Source organism: Balaenoptera borealis (genome assembly GCF_965194805.1).
Source record: "Balaenoptera borealis genome assembly, chromosome: 15".
Classification (NCBI taxonomy): Eukaryota; Metazoa; Chordata; class Mammalia; order Artiodactyla; family Balaenopteridae; genus Balaenoptera; species Balaenoptera borealis.
In genome coordinates, this window is record NC_138871.1 from 7707856 (window position 1) to 7725369 (window position 17514).

The 17514-nt window shown below is 36.5% G+C and overlaps 1 protein-coding gene and 1 long non-coding RNA gene across 13 annotated transcripts in view; one reads left to right on the forward strand and one right to left on the reverse strand.

The window, feature by feature from the left end:
- LOC309611586 overlaps positions 1 to 17514 on the reverse strand; it is a 512787-nt gene that overhangs the window by 218718 nt on the left and 276555 nt on the right. The window lies entirely within an intron of this gene.
- TSGA10 (testis specific 10) overlaps positions 1 to 17514 on the forward strand; it is a 112762-nt gene that overhangs the window by 83934 nt on the left and 11314 nt on the right. For all 12 annotated transcript variants that reach the window (XM_082356155.1, XM_082356159.1, XM_082356154.1 and 9 more), the window contains 3 exons: positions 9842 to 10044; positions 11809 to 11913; positions 12091 to 12240. In XM_082356155.1, the coding sequence (XP_082212281.1) occupies positions 9842 to 10044; positions 11809 to 11913; positions 12091 to 12240 (458 nt within the window). The remainder of the gene's footprint in view (positions 1 to 9841; positions 10045 to 11808; positions 11914 to 12090; positions 12241 to 17514) is intronic.

The window sequence follows — 17514 nt, forward strand, 5'->3', positions numbered from 1 at the left end:
TTGTTCTCCATAGTGGTTGTATCAGTTTGCATTTCCACCAACAGTGCAGGAGGGTTCCCTTTTCACCACAACCTTTCCAGCATTTATTGTTTCTAGATATTTTGATAATGGTCATTCTGACCCGTGTGAGGAGATACCTCATTGTAGTTTTGATTTGCATTTCCCTAATAATTAGTGATGTCGAGCATCTTTTCATGTGCCTCTTGGCCATCTGTATGTTTCCCTTGGTGAAATGTCTATTTAGGTCTTCCACCCATTTTTTAACTGGATTATTTGTTTTTTTGATATTGAGCTCCATGAGCTATTTGTATATTTTGGAGATTAATCCTTTGTCAGTTGTTTCATTTGCAAATATTTTCTCCTATTCTGAGGGTTGTCTTTTTGTCTTGTTTACGGTTTCCTTTGCTGTGCAAAAGCTTTTAAGTTTAATTAAGTCCCATTTGTTTATTTTTATGTTTATTTCTGTTACTCTAGGAGGTGGGGTAAAAAAGATCTTGCTGTGGTTTATGTCAAAGAGTGTTTTTCCTATGTTTTCCTCTAAGAGTTTTATAGTGTCTGGTCTTACATTTAAATCTTTAATCCATTTGGAGTTTAGTTTTGTGTATGGTGTTAGGTAGTGTTCTAATTTCATTCTTTTACATGTAACTCTCCAGTTTTCCCAGCACCACTTATTGAAGAGGCTGTCTTTTCTCCATTGTATGTTCTTGCCTCCTTTGTCGTAAATTAGGTGACCATATGTGCATGGGTTTATCTCTGGGCATTCTATCCTGTTCCATTGATCTATATTTCTGTTTTTGTGCCAGTACCATACTGTCTTGATTACTGTAGCTTTGTGGTATAGTTTGAAGTTGGGGAGCCTGATTCTTCCAACTCCGTTTTTCTTTCTCAAGATTGCTTTGGCTATTCAGGGTCTTTTGTGTTTCCATATGAATTGTAAAATTTTTTGTTCTAATTCTGTGAAGAATGCCATTGGTAGTTTGATAGGGATTGCATTGAATCTGTAGATTGCTTTGGGTAGTGTAGTCATTTTCACAATATTGATTCTTCCAATCCAAGAACATGGTAGATTTCTCCATCTGTTTATGTTATCTTTGATTTCCTTCATCAGTGTTTTACAGTTTTCTGAGTACAAGTCTCTCGCCTCCTTAGGCAGGTTTATTCCTAGGTATTTTATTCTTTTTGTTGCAATGGTAAATGGGAGTGTTTCCTTCATTTCTCTTTCTGATTTTTCATTGTTGGTGTATAGGAATGCCAGAGATTTCTGTCCCTTAATTTTGTATCCTGCAACCTTACCAAATACATTGATTACTTCTAGTAGTTTTCTGGTGGCATCTTTAGGATTTTCTACGTATAGTATCATGTTATCGGCAAACAGTGACAGTTTTACTTCTTCTTTTCCAATGTGTATTCCTTTTATTTCTTTTTCTTCTCTGATTGCTGTAGCTAGGACTTCCAAAACTATGTTGAATAAGAGTGGTGAGAGTGGACATCCTTGTCTTTTTCCTGATCTTAGTGGAAATGCTTTCAGTTTTTCACCATTGAATATGATTCTTGCTGTGTGTTTGTCATATATGGCCTTTATTATGTTGAGGTATGTTCCCTCTATGCCCATTTTCTGGAGAGTTTTTATCATAAATGGGTGTTGAATTTTGTCAAAAGCTTTTTCTGCATCTATTGAGATGATCATATGGTTTTTATTCCTTAATTTGTTATTGTGGTATATCACATTGATTGATTTGCATATATTGAAGAATCCTTGCATCCCTGGGATAAATCCCACTTGATCATGGTATATGATCCTTTTAATGTGCTGTTGGATTTTGTTTGCTAGTATTTTGTTCAAGATTTTTGCATCTATGTTCATCAGTGATATTGGTCTATAATTTTCTTTTTTTGTGATATCTTTTTCTGATTTTGGTATCAGGGTGATGGTGGCTTCATAGAATGAATTTGGGAGTGTTTCTCCCTCTGCAATTTTTTGGAAGACTTTGAGAAGGATGGGTGTTAGTTAGCTTTTCTCTAAATGTTTGATAGAATTTGCCTGTGAAGCCATCTGGTCCTGGACTTTTATTTGTTGGAAGATTTTTAATTACGGTTTCAATTTCATTACTTGTGATAGGTCTGTTTTTGTTTTCTAATTCTTCCTGGTTCAGTCTTGGAAAATTGTACCTTTCCAAGAGTTTGTCCATTTCTTCATGGTTGTCCATTTTATTGGCATATAGTTGTTTGTAGTAGTCTCTTATAATCCTTTGTACTTCTGCAGTGTCAGTTGTGATTTCTCCTCTTTCATTTCTAATTTTATCTATTTGCATCCTCACCCTTTTTTTCTTGATGAGTCTGGCTAAGGGTTTATCAATTTTGTTTATCTTCTCAAAGAACCAGCTTTTAGTTTTATTGATCTTTGCTATTGTTTTCTGCATTTCTATTTCATTTATTTCTGCTCTGATCTTTATGGTTTCTTTCCTTCCACTGACTTTGGGTTTTCTTTGTTCTTTTTTCTCTAGTTGTTTCAAGTGTAAGGTTAGATTGTTTATTTGAGATTTTTTCTTGTTTCTTGAGGTGAGATTGAATTGCTATAAACTTCCCTTTTAGAACTGCTTTTGCTGCGTCCCATAGGTTTTGGGTCATCATGTTTTCATTCTCATTTGTTTCTAGGTATTTTTTAATTTCTTCTTCGATTTCTTCAGTGATCTCTTGGTTATTTAGTAGTGCACTGTTTAGCCTCATGTATTTGTGTTTTTTTACAGATTTTTTCCTGTAATTGATTTCCAATCTCATAGCATTGTGGTCAGAAAAAGATGCTTGATACAATTTCAATTTTCTTTAATTTTCCGAGGCTTGATTTGTGACCCAAGATGTGATCTATCCTGGAGAATGTTCCATGTGCACTTGAGAAGAAAGTGTATTCTGCCACTTTGGGGTGGAATGTTCTATAAATATCAGTTAGATCTATCTGGGCTATTGTGTTATTTAAAGCTTGTGTTTCCTTATTTATTTTCATTTTGGGTGATCTGTCCATGGGTGTAAGTGGGGTGTTAACGTCCCCTACTATTACTGTGTTACTGTCGATTTCTCCTTTCATGGTTGTTTGCATTTGCCTTATGTATTGAGGTGCTCCTCTGCTGGGTGCATAAACATTTATAATTGTTATATCTTCTTCTTGGATTGATCCTTTGATCATTATGTAGTGCCCCTCCTTATCTCTTGTAACAGTCCTTATTTTAAAGTCTACTTTATCTGATATGAGTATTGCTACTCCAGCTTTCTTTTGAGTTCCATTTGCATGGAATATCTTTTTCCATTTGTTCACTTTCAGTCTGTATGTGCCCCTAGGTCTGCAGTGGGTCTCTTGTAGACAGCATATATACGGGTCTTGTTTTTGTATCCATTCAGCCAGTCTGTGTCTTTTAGTTGGGGCATTTAATCCATTTACATTCAAGGTTATCATCGATATGTATGTTCCTGTTACCATTTTCTTAATTGTTTTGGGTTTGTTTTTGTGGGGTTTTTTCTTCTCTTGTGTTTCCCGCCTAGAGAAGTTTCTTTAGCATTCGTTTTAAAGCTGGTTTGGTGGTGCTGAGTTCTCTTAGCTTTTGCTTGTCTGAAAAGCTTTTGACTTCTCCATCAAATCTGAATGAGATCCTTGCTGGGTAGAGTAATCTTGGTTGTAGGTTTTTCTCTATCATCACTTTAACTATATCCTGCCACTCCCTTCTGGCCTGCAGAATTTCCGCTGAAAAATCAGCTGATAACCTTATGGGGATTCCTTTGCACGTTATTTTTTGTTTTTCCCTTGCTGCTTTTAGTATTTTTTCTTTGAATTTAATTTTTGTTAGTTTGATTAATATGTGTCTTGGTGTGTTTTTCCTAGGGTTTATCCTGTAGGGGACTCTCTGTGCTTCCTGGACTTTGGTGACTATTTCCTTTCCCATGTTAGGGAAGTTTTCGACTATAATCTCTTCAAATATTTTCTCAGACACTTTCTTTTTGTCTTCTTCTTCTGGGACCCCTATAATTCAAATGTTGGTGTGTTTAGTGTTGTCACAGATGTCTCTGAGACTGTCCTCAATTCTTTTCATTCTTTTTTCTTTATTCTGCTCCTCTGCAGTGATTTCCACCATTTTGTCATCCAGCTTACTTATTCGTTCTTCTGCCTCAGTTATTCTGTTATTGATTCCTTCTAGTGTATTTTTCATTTCAGTTATTGTGTTGTTCATCTCTGTTTGTTTGTTCTTTAGTTCTTCTAGATCTTTGTTAAACATTTCTTGTATTTTCTCAATCCGTGCCTCCATTCTACTTCTGAGATTCTGGATCATCTTTACTATGATTACTGTGAATTCTTTTTCAGGTAGATTGCCTATTTCCTCTTCATTTATTTGGTCTTGTAGGTTTTTACCTTGCTGCTTCATCTGTGACATATTTTTTTGCTGTCTCATTTTTTTTTTTTATGAGTGGGATTGTGTTCCTGTCTTACTGGTTATTTGGCCTGAGGCTTCCAACACTGGGGTTTGTAGGCTGGGTCTTGGTGATGAGATGAGGAACTCTGTGAGACCTCACTCTGATGAATATTCCCTGGGGTCTGAGGTTCTCTGTTAGTCCATTGGTTCACACTTGGAGCTCCCACCACAGGAGCTTCAGCCTTACCCTGGGCTCGTGAACAAGATCCCTCAAGCCACATGGGGCGGCAAAAAAAAAAAAAAAAGAGAGAGAACAATAACAAAGTAAAAAATAAAATTAGACTAGGAAACTAACAGATATGTTAGAAAGAATATAAAAATAAAAATATAGATGAATCAACAACCAGAAGGTACATCAGTACCCCAAAAGTAAAAAAGAGGAGGGAAAACAAAAAAAAGGGGGGGGGGAGACCTTGGCTGTGGAGGGCAGGGCCCAAGCAAGGGTGAGGTTTGGGCAGTGGGCGGGGCCTATGCTTAGGACCCACACGGCTGGAAAAGACCCTGGGGGATGTGGGGGGGGTGGGGCTTAGGCTCTAGGAACAGAAGGGGCCCAGGCGTGCCCTGCACCCCTGGTCTTAGAAGGCAGGGAACCTCACCTGGGAGCCCAGCAGGCTTCCTGGGCTTGAGTGGGTAGGGCAAATGCCCTCCTCTCCTCTCCTGCTCCTCCGGTCTGGGAGGGCCCCTCCCACCTGCCTCTCCTGATCTCCCCGGCCTCCCTCCTATGCCCCCAGGACCAATGAGGGGTGGGTGGGCTTGGAGGGCAGGGGACCAGCCTGGGAGCTCAGCAGGCTCCCCGGGCCTGAGTGGGCAGAGCAATCGTCCTCCACTCCTCTCCCGCTCCTCCCGGATGGCCCGTCCCACCTGCATCTCCTGATCTCTCCGGCCTCCCTGCTATGCCCTCAAGGATGCATGTGGCCTGGATTGGGCTTTGGATAGGGGGAACTGGCTTGGGAGCTCAGCAGCCTCCCTGGCCCTAGTGGGCCAGGCGATGGCCCTCCACTCCTCTCCCTCTCTTCTGGGAGAGTCCCTCCCACCTGCCTCTCCTGATCTCCCCGGCCTTAGGGGGCGCAGATCCTGTCTGGCCTCCACTTCTCCTCCCCGCTCAGTCTCCCTACATCCTACTGGTTCACTTTGGGTTTCCTCCCATCTCCTTGGGTGTCAGAGTCCCCCACCAGCGGCCAGCAGGCGCCCTAGTTGTGGGGAGAAGCTAACTCCACGTCTTCCCACACCTCCATCTTGACTCCACCCTCTCTTTCCTTTTTAAGGCTGAACAATATTCCATTGTGTGAATATACCACAGTTTGCTTATTTATTTGTCAGTTTGTGGACACTTGGGTTGCTTCCATGTTTTAGCTATTGTGAATAATGCTGCTATAAACATGGGTGTATAAATCTCTCTTCAAGATGCTGCTTTCATTTTCTTTGGGTCTCTACCCAGAAGTTGGATTTCTGGATCATATGGTAATCATATGGTAATTCTATTTTTAATTTTTTCAGGAACCTCCATACTGTTTTCCAAAGCAGCTGTACCATTTTACATTCCCACTAACAGTGCACAAGTGTTCCAGTTTCTCTGCATCCTTGCCAACACTTGTTTTTCAGCCTTTCTTTCTCTCTTTCTCTTTCTTTCTCTTTCTTTCTTTCTTTCTTTCTTTCTTTCTTTCTTTCTTTCTTTCTCTCTCTCTCTCTCTCTCTACCACCCTCCCTCCTTCCCTCCCTCCCCCACCTCTCTCTCTCTTTTGCTAATAACTATCCTGATGGGTGTGAAGTCATCAGGCTAATTCTCATAGTATTTTTAAATACTCCTGACATAAATTTTTTTGCCTTAGAATTTAGTTATTTATGTATATATGTTTATCCCCATAATAAGCTGTATTTCAAGTGTAAGAACTGTCTTATTTATCTTTGTATTTCTTCAGCTGTACTATGCATATAAGGGACAGACAAATAATTTTACTAAGCTAAACTTTTGATTTTGAGATAATTGTAGATTCACATGCAGTTATAAGAAACTATACAAAGAAATGTTGTGTCTCCTTTACCTGGCCTCCCCCAATGGTAACATCTTGCAAAACCATAGTATAATATCTCAACCAGGCTTTTGACATTGTTTCAGGCAAGATATGGAACATTTCTATCACAGGACCCATCATGTTGCCCTTTTTTAGCGCTATATCTACTCCCCTCCTATCCACAACCTCTCCTTAACCCCTGGAAACAAACAGCTAATCTCTTCTCCACTTGTAAATTTTGTCACTTCAAGAATGTTATATAGATAGAATCATACGATATGTAACCTTTTGGGATTGGATTTTTTCACTCAGCATAATTCTCTGAAGATTCATCCAGGTTGTTGCATATATTAGTGGTTCATTCCTGTAACACAGTTTGTTTAATCATTCATCCTTTGAAGGACATCTGTTATTTCCAGTTTGGAGAGAGATAGCTAGAGGGAGAGAAAGAGAGAGAGAGAGAGAGAAATGAAAGACCCAAATAAAAGGAAAGACATCCCACATCCATGGATCAGAAGACTTAACACTATTAAAATGGCAGTACTACCCCAAATTGGTCTACAGATTCAATACAATGCCTATTAGAATCCCAGCTGGCTTCCTCATTGAAACTGACAAGATGACATAAAATTAATATGGAAGTGCAAGTGACCCAGAATAGCCAAAACAATCTTGAAAAAGAACAAAATCAGAGCACTTCCCAATTTCAAAACTGTCTATAGTAATCAAGACAGTGTAGTACTAGCATAAGGAAAGATATATAGGTCAGTGGAACAGAATTGAGAGTCCAGAAATAAACTCTTACATTTGTAGTGAAATGATGTCTGAAAAATTGGTAGCAATACAATTTAATGGGGGAAGAATAGTCTTTTCAACAAATGCTACTGGGACAACTGAACATCTACATGGAAAAGAATGAAGTTGGATTCCTATCACATACCATATACAAAAATTAACTTCAAATGTTTTATAGGCCTATATGTAAGAGTTAAAATTATAAAACTCTTAAGAAGAGAACATACAAATAAATCTTTGTGACCTTGGGTTAGGTAATGCTTTTTTAGAGTCACACCACAAATACAGCAGAAGAAACAATAGATTAGAAGGACTTCATCAAAATAAAAAACTTTTGTGCTGCAAATGATATCAACAAAGTAAAAAGACAATGCACAGAATGGGGAAAACATTTGCAAATCATATATCTAATAAGAGATTTGTATCCAGAGTATATAAAGGACTCTTGCAACTTAGCAATAACCCAACTCAAAAAATGGGGAAAGGATCTCAATAGACATTTCTCTATAGACACTACATAAATGGGCAAAAAGCACATGAAAAGATGCTCAACATCATTAACAATCAGAGAAATGCAAAACAAAACTATACCATTTCATAACCACTAGGATGGCTATAATTTTAAAAAGACAATAGCAAATGTTGGCAAAGATGTAGAAAACTTGGAACCTTCATACATTGCTGGTGGGAATGTAAAATAGGCCTCTTTGGAAAACATCTTGGCAGTTCCTCAAAATGTGAAAAAATAGGATTGCCATAAAGTCCAGAAATCCCACTGCTATTTATCAAAGGAGAATGAAAACATAGGTCCATGTAAAAACTTATATACAAATGTTCTTAGCAGCATTATTTATAATAGCCAAAAAGTGTAAATAACTCAAATATTCCTACATCTATGCAAGGGAATATTATTTGGCAATAGAAGTAATGAAGTACTGATACCTGCTAAAACATGGATGACTCTTGAAAACATTACACTAAGTGAAGGAAGGCAATCCCATAAGACCACACACACATTGTATGATTCCATTTATATGAAATGTTCAAAATAAAGCAGATCATAGAGACAGAAAATAGATTAGGGATTGTCTAGGGCTAGTGCTGGGGTAGGGGTGAGGGAATGACTGCTGATGTGTGCTGGGTTTCATTTTGGGATGATGAAAAAGTTCTCACAATAGATTGTGAGATTGTGGTATGATCATACAACTCTGTTAATATACTAAAAACCATTGACTTGTACAATTTAAATGGGCAAGTTGTATGGTATGTGAATTATATTCCAATAAAGCTGTTACCAAAAAAGTGATGCTCCATTTTAGATTCCTGCCAGCAAGGTATATGAGATTGCCATTGCCCATTTTAATGTTAATCAACACAAAAACTAAGAAATTTGCCAGTTTGATAAACTACAACATTGGTTCACCTGAAAGAGATTTTGCTCCCCAGGAAACACTTAGCAATGTCTATAGACATTTTTGACTGTCACAACCAGGGTGGGGGGATGCCATGGGTCCCTGGTAAGTAGAGGCCAGGGATGCTGCTAGACATCCTGTAATGCATAGGGCAGCTCCCTACACCAAATAAGTGTAAGAAATCCTGGACTAGAAATACCGTCTTGATTTAATTTCTATTTCTTTGATTATTAGTAAGGGTAAGTTATTCTATACGTTTACTAATTAGCTGTATTTTGTACATTTTCCGTTCACATCATTAGTTCATATTTCTCATCAGTTTGTTCATCTTCCTTATATTAATAAGATATTAACTATTTACTGAGTTTATTCTCATCTGTTTTTTTTCCTCGTAAATTTTGTTTGTTTATAATGAGTATAAATAGGTTTGTTTTTTCTACAGTCAGACATCATTTTTTAATTGTATCTAGTCTAAAAAGTTCTTCCCCTACCTGCCCGGCCCTTTCCTAATAATTTCATTTTTATTTAACTTTTTTTTCTTAGGGTTTTATCTTTTTACATTTAACTTTTTAAATGCATATATAAATTATTATAATGTGTCTTATGAGATAAGGAATCATTTTTTTCTAAATAATGATGTCTGGTTTTCCTCTTTTTGAAGAAACATTTGGCTTACAGAACGTATTTTAGGCTCAAGATAACCTTCAAAAAGTGAAGTTTTCCACAGGATCATGCAGGAGAGGGAATGTGCAGTTACTCCTTACCTTTCTTAACTATGGAGCGCGATGACATTCCGTCAGGAAGTTAGGTGTTTATAATTCACCCAACTCAGGACAAAGCAGTAGTTACAGATACTACTATGTCAGTCTTGCAGAAATAAATTAAGAAATATCAAAGCTGCAAATGGAAATTGTTTGAAGTTTGAGATTAATAACTCTTTACTTAAATTAATGAACTTTCTGATATTATCAGAGAGTTGGGGAAAGTGATACTCAGTGTGTGTGCATGTGTGTATCCAGTAAGAAGGAGGACACAATTTCTAATCAAGAAATTAAAAGTGGTTGTCAGTTTATAACATAATACAGACATTTTATGAGTCTCTGATAATACATCAGTTAAGTGAACGAATAGGAATAAGTATAGGTATCTTCCTGTTATTGTACAGATGGAGAATGAGTTGGATTCTGCTCGTTCTGAAATAGAACTCCTCAGGAGTCAGATGACAAATGAGAGAATCTCCATGCAGAATCTAGAAGCTTTGCTGGTGGCCAATCGAGACAAAGAATATCAGTCTCAGATAGCACTTCAAGAAAAAGAATCTGAAATTCAGCTTCTTAAAGAACACCTTTGTTTGGCAGAAAACAAAATGTGAGTTGGTTAGCAATATGATAACAAAGTTAAATTTCTAAATTTTTGGTACTTTATAGATTAATAGAATTTTAAAGCTGGCATTTAGACAATTTAGTGCCATAATTTGCTATTAATTAAACTGAGGACCCCAAGTATTGTGATTTGTCTAAGATTTAGTACTTATTTCTATTATATGTTTATCTAAATTTATCTAAATTTAAGTTTAACCATCTTTGTTGATTGTTTGGGTATAAATGAACACCTATTGATTTAACATATTGCCTTTAGGAAATAACCAGATTAGAAGAAATTAAGCACTTCTGAAACCAGAAGAATTTTTCTATTTATGGACCCACCTGGTAGTGCTACCGAGTCTTTCCATTTGCCACATGTATTTCCCTATGTACCTATGTACCTGTAAGTGTATACTGGTTATCTGGAAGAACTACTGCATTTACAGAATGCTGAAGACTTCCCCCAGAGCATTGATTTTGACTTTTTTTAATTTCAAGAATCCCTAATACCATTAGCACCTTATTTACAAGACTGGAGGATTAGGTGGAAATGCCTGCCTGCATAGTGAATATTTTATTATTAAACATAGTGAATATTTTATTATTAAAATATTAAACTAATATTTTATTATTAAAATATTTTATTGTTAAACTTAATATTTTATTATTAAACTTAATATTTTATTATTAAACTCACCTCTCACAAAACTTCATGGGGACCCTTAGCTTCTGTTCTTATCTGTCCCACCTATAACGCTTTTTCATCCAGCCTCAACTCTGCCCTCCCATCTGAGCAGGGGACGTGGGGAAGGACAGGAATCACGGTCTCAGAAATCAGCCACTTGTAGGGGCCCCCGACTGAGCAAAGGCTGCAAAGCCAGGGCCCGTTTCCTTCAGAAACTGATTTTAGGTTGTGGCAGCTGTGATTGAGTCATTCTTTTCAATCACTGCAGCTGGGCTTTTGGGGTACCTTCAACCAGTTCTGCAGGATCATTTCCTCAAACCGTAGGTGGAAATTGCCTCAGTGAAGTGTGCCGACACTCCCACCTTAAGGGGTACATTCTGTTTTAGACTGGCTGGTGAGTAGTATCAGGTAAGCTTGATAAAGTTGAGTGTTCTTAGTCTCTAAAGTTTAGACTCCAGCAGTCTGTAATGCAGTCCTGAAAGCCAGCAGAGAGGATGGAATGTTCTGTGCAAGCAGCATTCACCTGTGTCATCTGCCTCATGGTAGTGTGCCTTATCACAGGGTTTTTGAGGCAGTGTTTAGCCCTAAGGAAGATCCTGTTAAATTGAAGAGATTTTGTTTTTAACAGTAGATATATCAAATTTCATTACAAGTATATATAAGGCATTTGGTCAATTAAATATACATATATACACACACATTCATCATGGTGCTAGTGAATTCCAGTATTATATGCACTGGAATACGCACCTAATACCTTAAAGTACACTTGTAAAAATGATCTGCAGTAAATAAGTAATATAGGTAGATAATACATAATATTACCCCTCTAAACATAGGGAAACTGAGACAGAAAAGGTTTAACTAATTGAATGGGGCTGAGACAGCTTAGGCTTTTAGTAGGCTACTTTGCACATTTACTGCATCTAAAGCTGGCATATTTTAGATGCACTAATACATCTATGAAAATGACAATTTTCTTGGATCCAGCTGAGAAACCATTGCCAACATGGTTTCTTGTACTCTAGGAGTCCTAGCCATATTTTACCTGTAATTAACTGTCACTCACATTCTTTTACACAGGGCCATCCAGAGTAGAGACGTGGCCCAGTTCAGGAACGTCATAACGCAGTTGGAAGCTGATTTAGACATTACCAAGAGACAACTAGGGACAGAGCGCTTTGAAAGGTAAGTGTGTCTCTATGCCACGTTCAGCCTGGAAAGCACTGTTCCTTGGATAACCACAGATTTTGGTTATTTCATGATGCTTAGATTTTAAAGCATGATTTGAACTATAGTTCTACGACAGTGTTAATAATGTCGCTGGATATAAAGTTTAGTAAAAGTCTCACTGTTTTGCTTTAGGGAAAGAGCTGTGCAAGAACTTCGCCGCCAGAATTACTCAAGTAATGCTTATCATTTGAGTTCCACAATAAAGCCAAATGCAAAATGTCACTCACCAGAACGTGCTCACCGTCGATCTCCTGACCGAGGCCTGGATCGATCATTAGAAGAGTAAGTGGTTTAAGGATCCATTCTTCGGGAACCATATAGCAATAAAAACTGAATATCTGAGGGGGTAAGAAAACTCCCTAACAGTCTACCATTAATAGTGCTATTTAAACATCATTACATAATTAGATATGTAGACATAAAAATATTTTGATAATTAGTTTTATATAAATATGTTAAAGAAAGGTCTATTTTATCTAATGTCTACATAAATTATATTTTTAAAATCTGATTTTCTTTTTATTTCTACAACATACAGTTTTTTCATATACTTTCATTAACAAAATATTGGCTAATTATTACAGCACCATAAAATACATATACTTCAGGAAAATAATAGGCTAATTTTTCAGAGGAAAATATTTTAGATATATTCCTGTATGCCACAAATTTCATAAAAACATTTTTATTTAGAAATAATTTCCAACTTACAAGAAGTTAACTAAAATAATACAAAGAACATCTGTGCAACCTTTTACCCATACTCACTATTATTAAAATTTTACCACATTTGCTTTTTCTGTGTTTATGAGACAACACGTGCTGTCTCATGCACTCACACTCTTGCACTTGTTCCTCCCTCTCTCTCTCTCGCCCTCTCCCCACCGCCCCCAACAGACATTTTTTTTTTTACAATAACTAATACCTCCAGTTTGAACCATCCTCACAGGTTTCTCCCTTGCCTCCTTCCGTTCTGTATTTGTACATCCTTTCTTCTCCAGTGAGAGCCCTGGTTTAACATCAGCACATTTGCTCAACAACAGCAACACAGCAACACAGGTATTCATTTGCTCAACCCCAGAATGCATCTAAAATACTCTCAAAATGTCTTCATCTATGTTACTACAGTAAACAGGCTGTTTACTGTTACTACAGTAAAAAAAGTTCAGAATCTGTTTGCAATTCTTCCTTTCTATCCCCATACGTTACCTTTCCCAAGTCTTGAAGGCATATAGTCAAATACTGTGTTCATAACTTACTTGAAGTAATTCTTTTTTTTCCCCTTTCACTGTGTTTATGGTATACATTTGAAATACATTAGATTCATTTGTTTCAATTTGCTTTCATTTTTCATTTTTGTTGATTATGTTGAGATATCCTAAGAAGAAGAGATGTCTTTCCATTTGTTTATATTTGCTTTGTATCTTTCAGGAATGGCTTGTAGTTTTTTTCTTTATATAGGTTTTGAACATTTCTTGTTAAGTTCATTCCTAAAGATTTTATTATTTTTTGTTGCTATTGTAAACGGGGTTTCCTCCATTCATTGTATCTTCAAAAGATGCTATTTTTGCATGTTAATTTTCTATCACATTACCTTGCTAAATTCTTTTACTGTTTCATTAAGTTTTGTCATTGATTCTTTAGGGGTTTCCAGATATACTATCATGTCATCTGCAAAAAGAGATAATTTTATTTCTTCTTTTCGTGTATGTATCTCTTGAATTGTATTCTCTAGTTGATTGCATTTGCCAGTATCATCAGAATAATGATAAATAGCTGTGGCAAAAGTGGACATTCTTGTTTTAATTCTGACCTGTGGTGAGAATGCCAATGGGGTTTGCCCATTAAGTAAGATACTGGCTTTAGGATTGAGGTTTATATGTTTTATGATATTAAGGAAATACTACTCATTACTATTTTTTCAAGACTTTATTAGGAAAGGATGTTTTTGTCAAGGGCCTTTTTATCATCTATGAAGATATGGTTTTTCTCTTTAGAACTATTAATATGTGAATTATATTAATAGATTTTCAAGTATTGAACCATCTTTAAATTTCTAGCATAGCCCCTACTTGGTCATAGTGTATTATTTTCTTGGTGTTCACTACTATTTCATTTACTTTAGATCTGTGGTGTATCAATATTCGTAAGTGATATTGGTCTGTAATTTTCTCTCTGTGCTATGTCTATCAAGTTTAGATATCAATGTTATATTTGTTTCAAAAAAAGAATTTGAGAATTTTTTGTTTACCTTGCTTTGAAACAATTTATATACTTGGGGATTATTTGATCTCTAAAGATGTGGGTGAGTTTACCTGTCAAACCACATAGCCTTGGTTCTTTTTTTTTGTGGGGTGTACTTTCTTAATAACTTTTTCTATTGCTTCTTTTTTTTTTAAAGCCTTGACACGACTTCTTTTTTTTTAAATTAATTAATTAATTAATTTATTTTTGGCTGCGTTGGGTCTTCATTGCTGCACGCGGGCTTTCTCTAGTTGCGGTGAGAAGGGGCTACTTCGTTGCAGTGCACGGGCTTCTCATTGCTGTGGCTTCTCTTGTTGCAGAGCATGTGCACTAGGTGTGTGGGCTTCACTAGTTGTGGCACACGGGCTCAGTAGTTGTGGCTTGCGGGCTCTAGAGCGCAGGCTCAGTAGTTGTGGTGCACAGGCTTAGTTGCTCTGCGGCATGTGGGATCTTCCCGGACCAGGGCTCGAACCCGTGTCCCCTGCATTGACAGGTGGATTCTTAACCACTGCGCCACCAGGGAACTCCTCTATTGCTTTTTTGGAAATTGGTCTTTTTAAGCTTTCTATCTCTATTTGTCTAAAAGTTATCTAGGTTTTCAGTTATCTAGGTTTTCAAACTTATTTGCACAGAAGTAACCAATGCAATATCTTATAAATTTAAAAATTTCTTCTGTATCAATAGTTATATCCTATTGTCATTTCTCATTTGTATATGTATGTTTCTCCCTTTTTTTGTTGATTACCTTAGCCTATGGTTTGTTTACTTTGTTCATTGCTTCAAAGAACCAGCATTTTGATTTATTGATTTAATCTGTTTTTCTTTCTTATTAATTTCTGTTTTTATTTATATTATTTCCTTCCTTGTGCTTTTTCATTTACTTTGTTGGGTTTTTTTCCCTAGAGTTTTGAGTTAGAAATTTAATTCATTTATTACCATTCTTTCACTTTTATTGATGTAGATATTCAGAGCTATGAATTTTGCTGTGATCACTGCTTTAAATATATCCCATAGATTCTGATATATAGTGTTTTTGTGATCATTATTTTTCAGAAATTCTGTAATTTCTGTTTGTATTCTCACTTTTACCCAAGAGTTATTTGATAGAAAATCTTTTAATTTTCAATGAGAAGAGCTTTTTTGTTTGTTTGTTTTGGTTTCATTTTTAATTCCTAATGTTATTGCATTGTGATCAGAGACTACTGTCTATAATATTTCTATTTTATGGACACTACTGATGTTTTCTTTGTACTTTACTGCATGATCAATTTTTGTGAACAGTTCATGTGCACTTGAGAAGATATATTCTTTCTTATCAGAGTATAGTGTAATATATCTAAAAGATTTGCCTTTTAAATTTTATTTAGTTCTTTTATAATGTCGTTTAATTTTTGTTCACTTGTTTTACTAAGAATGGTGCTTTAAAATCTATTATTAGTATGTTTTTATTTTTTCTTATGTCTCCTATAATTTTGTTTTATATAGGTGGTTTGCTGTTTTATTTGTGGCATAGATATTCTGAACTGTCATATCTTTATTGTGAATGTGGCTTTTATGAAGTGTTATTTTCTGATGCGTTTAATTTTTTTGGAAGGAGGAAGGACTTGACGCCTACTTTGTCTGGTATTAGAGTTACAACTCCTGTTTCCTTATTGTCTCCATTTGCCTGGTAGATCTTTGTCCATCACTTTATTTTTAACTTTTTTGAATCACTGCATTTTAAGTATCTCGCTTTTATATAGTATGGATTTGAGTTTTGCTTTATGAATCATTTTGAAATTTTTTTAAAACAGGTGAGTTAAGCTCCTTCATATTATTGATATAACTGTTAAATTTGGCCTCAACTCAGTCATATCATCTTATGTTATGATAACCGTGTTTACTGTGTGATATTTACTCTATTTGGTTATTCTTCTTTGCTTGTGAACATTTCTTTTGATATTGAAGAAGTTTTGTGTTTTATTATAATGGTAACTTTTCTATTAATACTTTTAATAGTACCCTTAAAGTACCCTATTTTTTTTTTTAAATAAATTTATTTATTTATTTATTTATTTTTGGCTGTGTTGGGTCTTCGTTTCTGTGCGAGGGCTTTCCCCAGTTGCGGCGAGCGGGGGCCACTCTTCATCGCAGTGTGCGGGCCTTTCACTGTCACGACCTCTCTTGTTGCAGAGCACAGGCTCCAGACACGCAGGCTCAGCAGTTGTGGCTCATGGGCCTAGTCGCTCCGTGGCATGTGGGATCTTCCCAGACCAGGGCTCGAACCCATGTCCCCTGCATTGGCAGGCAGACTCTCAACCACTGTGCCACCAGGGAAGCCCAGTACCCTATTTTTTAAATTTTAAGTTTTTGCTGTTAGTTTTAAATGGTATCCTTTGGCTGCCACCTATTATCCAGACAACAGTCAGTGTACTTAATTTACTTTTCCCCAACCACTGATCTGTTTCCTGTTCCTATAGTGTTGCCTTTTCAGGTTGTCATATAAATGGAATCATGTGGTATGCAGTCTGTAGTGGCTGACTTTCACTCAGCACTACATATTTGAGATTTATCCGGCTTGTTGCATGTATCAAATATTATTGGACATTCCTTTTAACTGCTGAGTAATATTCCATTGTGTGACTGTAACACAGTTTTGTTTTGCTTTGTTTTACTTTTTTTTATTTTGAAATGATTACAGCAGTCTCACAGGTAGTTGCAAAAATAGTACAGATAGTCCCACCATATCCTTCCCCCAGCTTCCCCAATGGCAATATCTTACAAACCAGGAAACTGACACTGGCATAATTAACCAGTCGATGGGCCTTATTCAGTTTTCACTAGTTTTTACACACACTTGTGTGTGTGCACAGTTTTTTTACACAGAGAACATATGACGCCACCACAGTCAGTGTTCTGAATTGTTCCATCAGCCCCGAGGAGCTCATTCCTTCGTGATACCCTTTTATAATCACAGCCCTCTCGTTCTCCTCCCTATCCCTGAGCAAACACTAATTTCTTCTCCAGCTCTATAATTCTGTCCTTTTGAGAATGTTGTATACATGGAATCACACATGGGATGTCAGTTTTTGAGACTGGTTTCTCTCTCTTAGCACAGTGCCCATGAGATCCATCCAAGTTGTGTGTGTCAATAGTTCATTCTTTTTTATTGTTGAATCCACAGTATTCCATGACATGGATGTATCACAGCTTGTGAAACTGAGTGAAAAAATACATTGTATCTGTTTTCTTTCACCGAAGCTGAGGGAAAAATCCTAAGTCTTACCAAAGTAATATTAGAACACATTTTTTTATTCATCAGGAAATCATTGA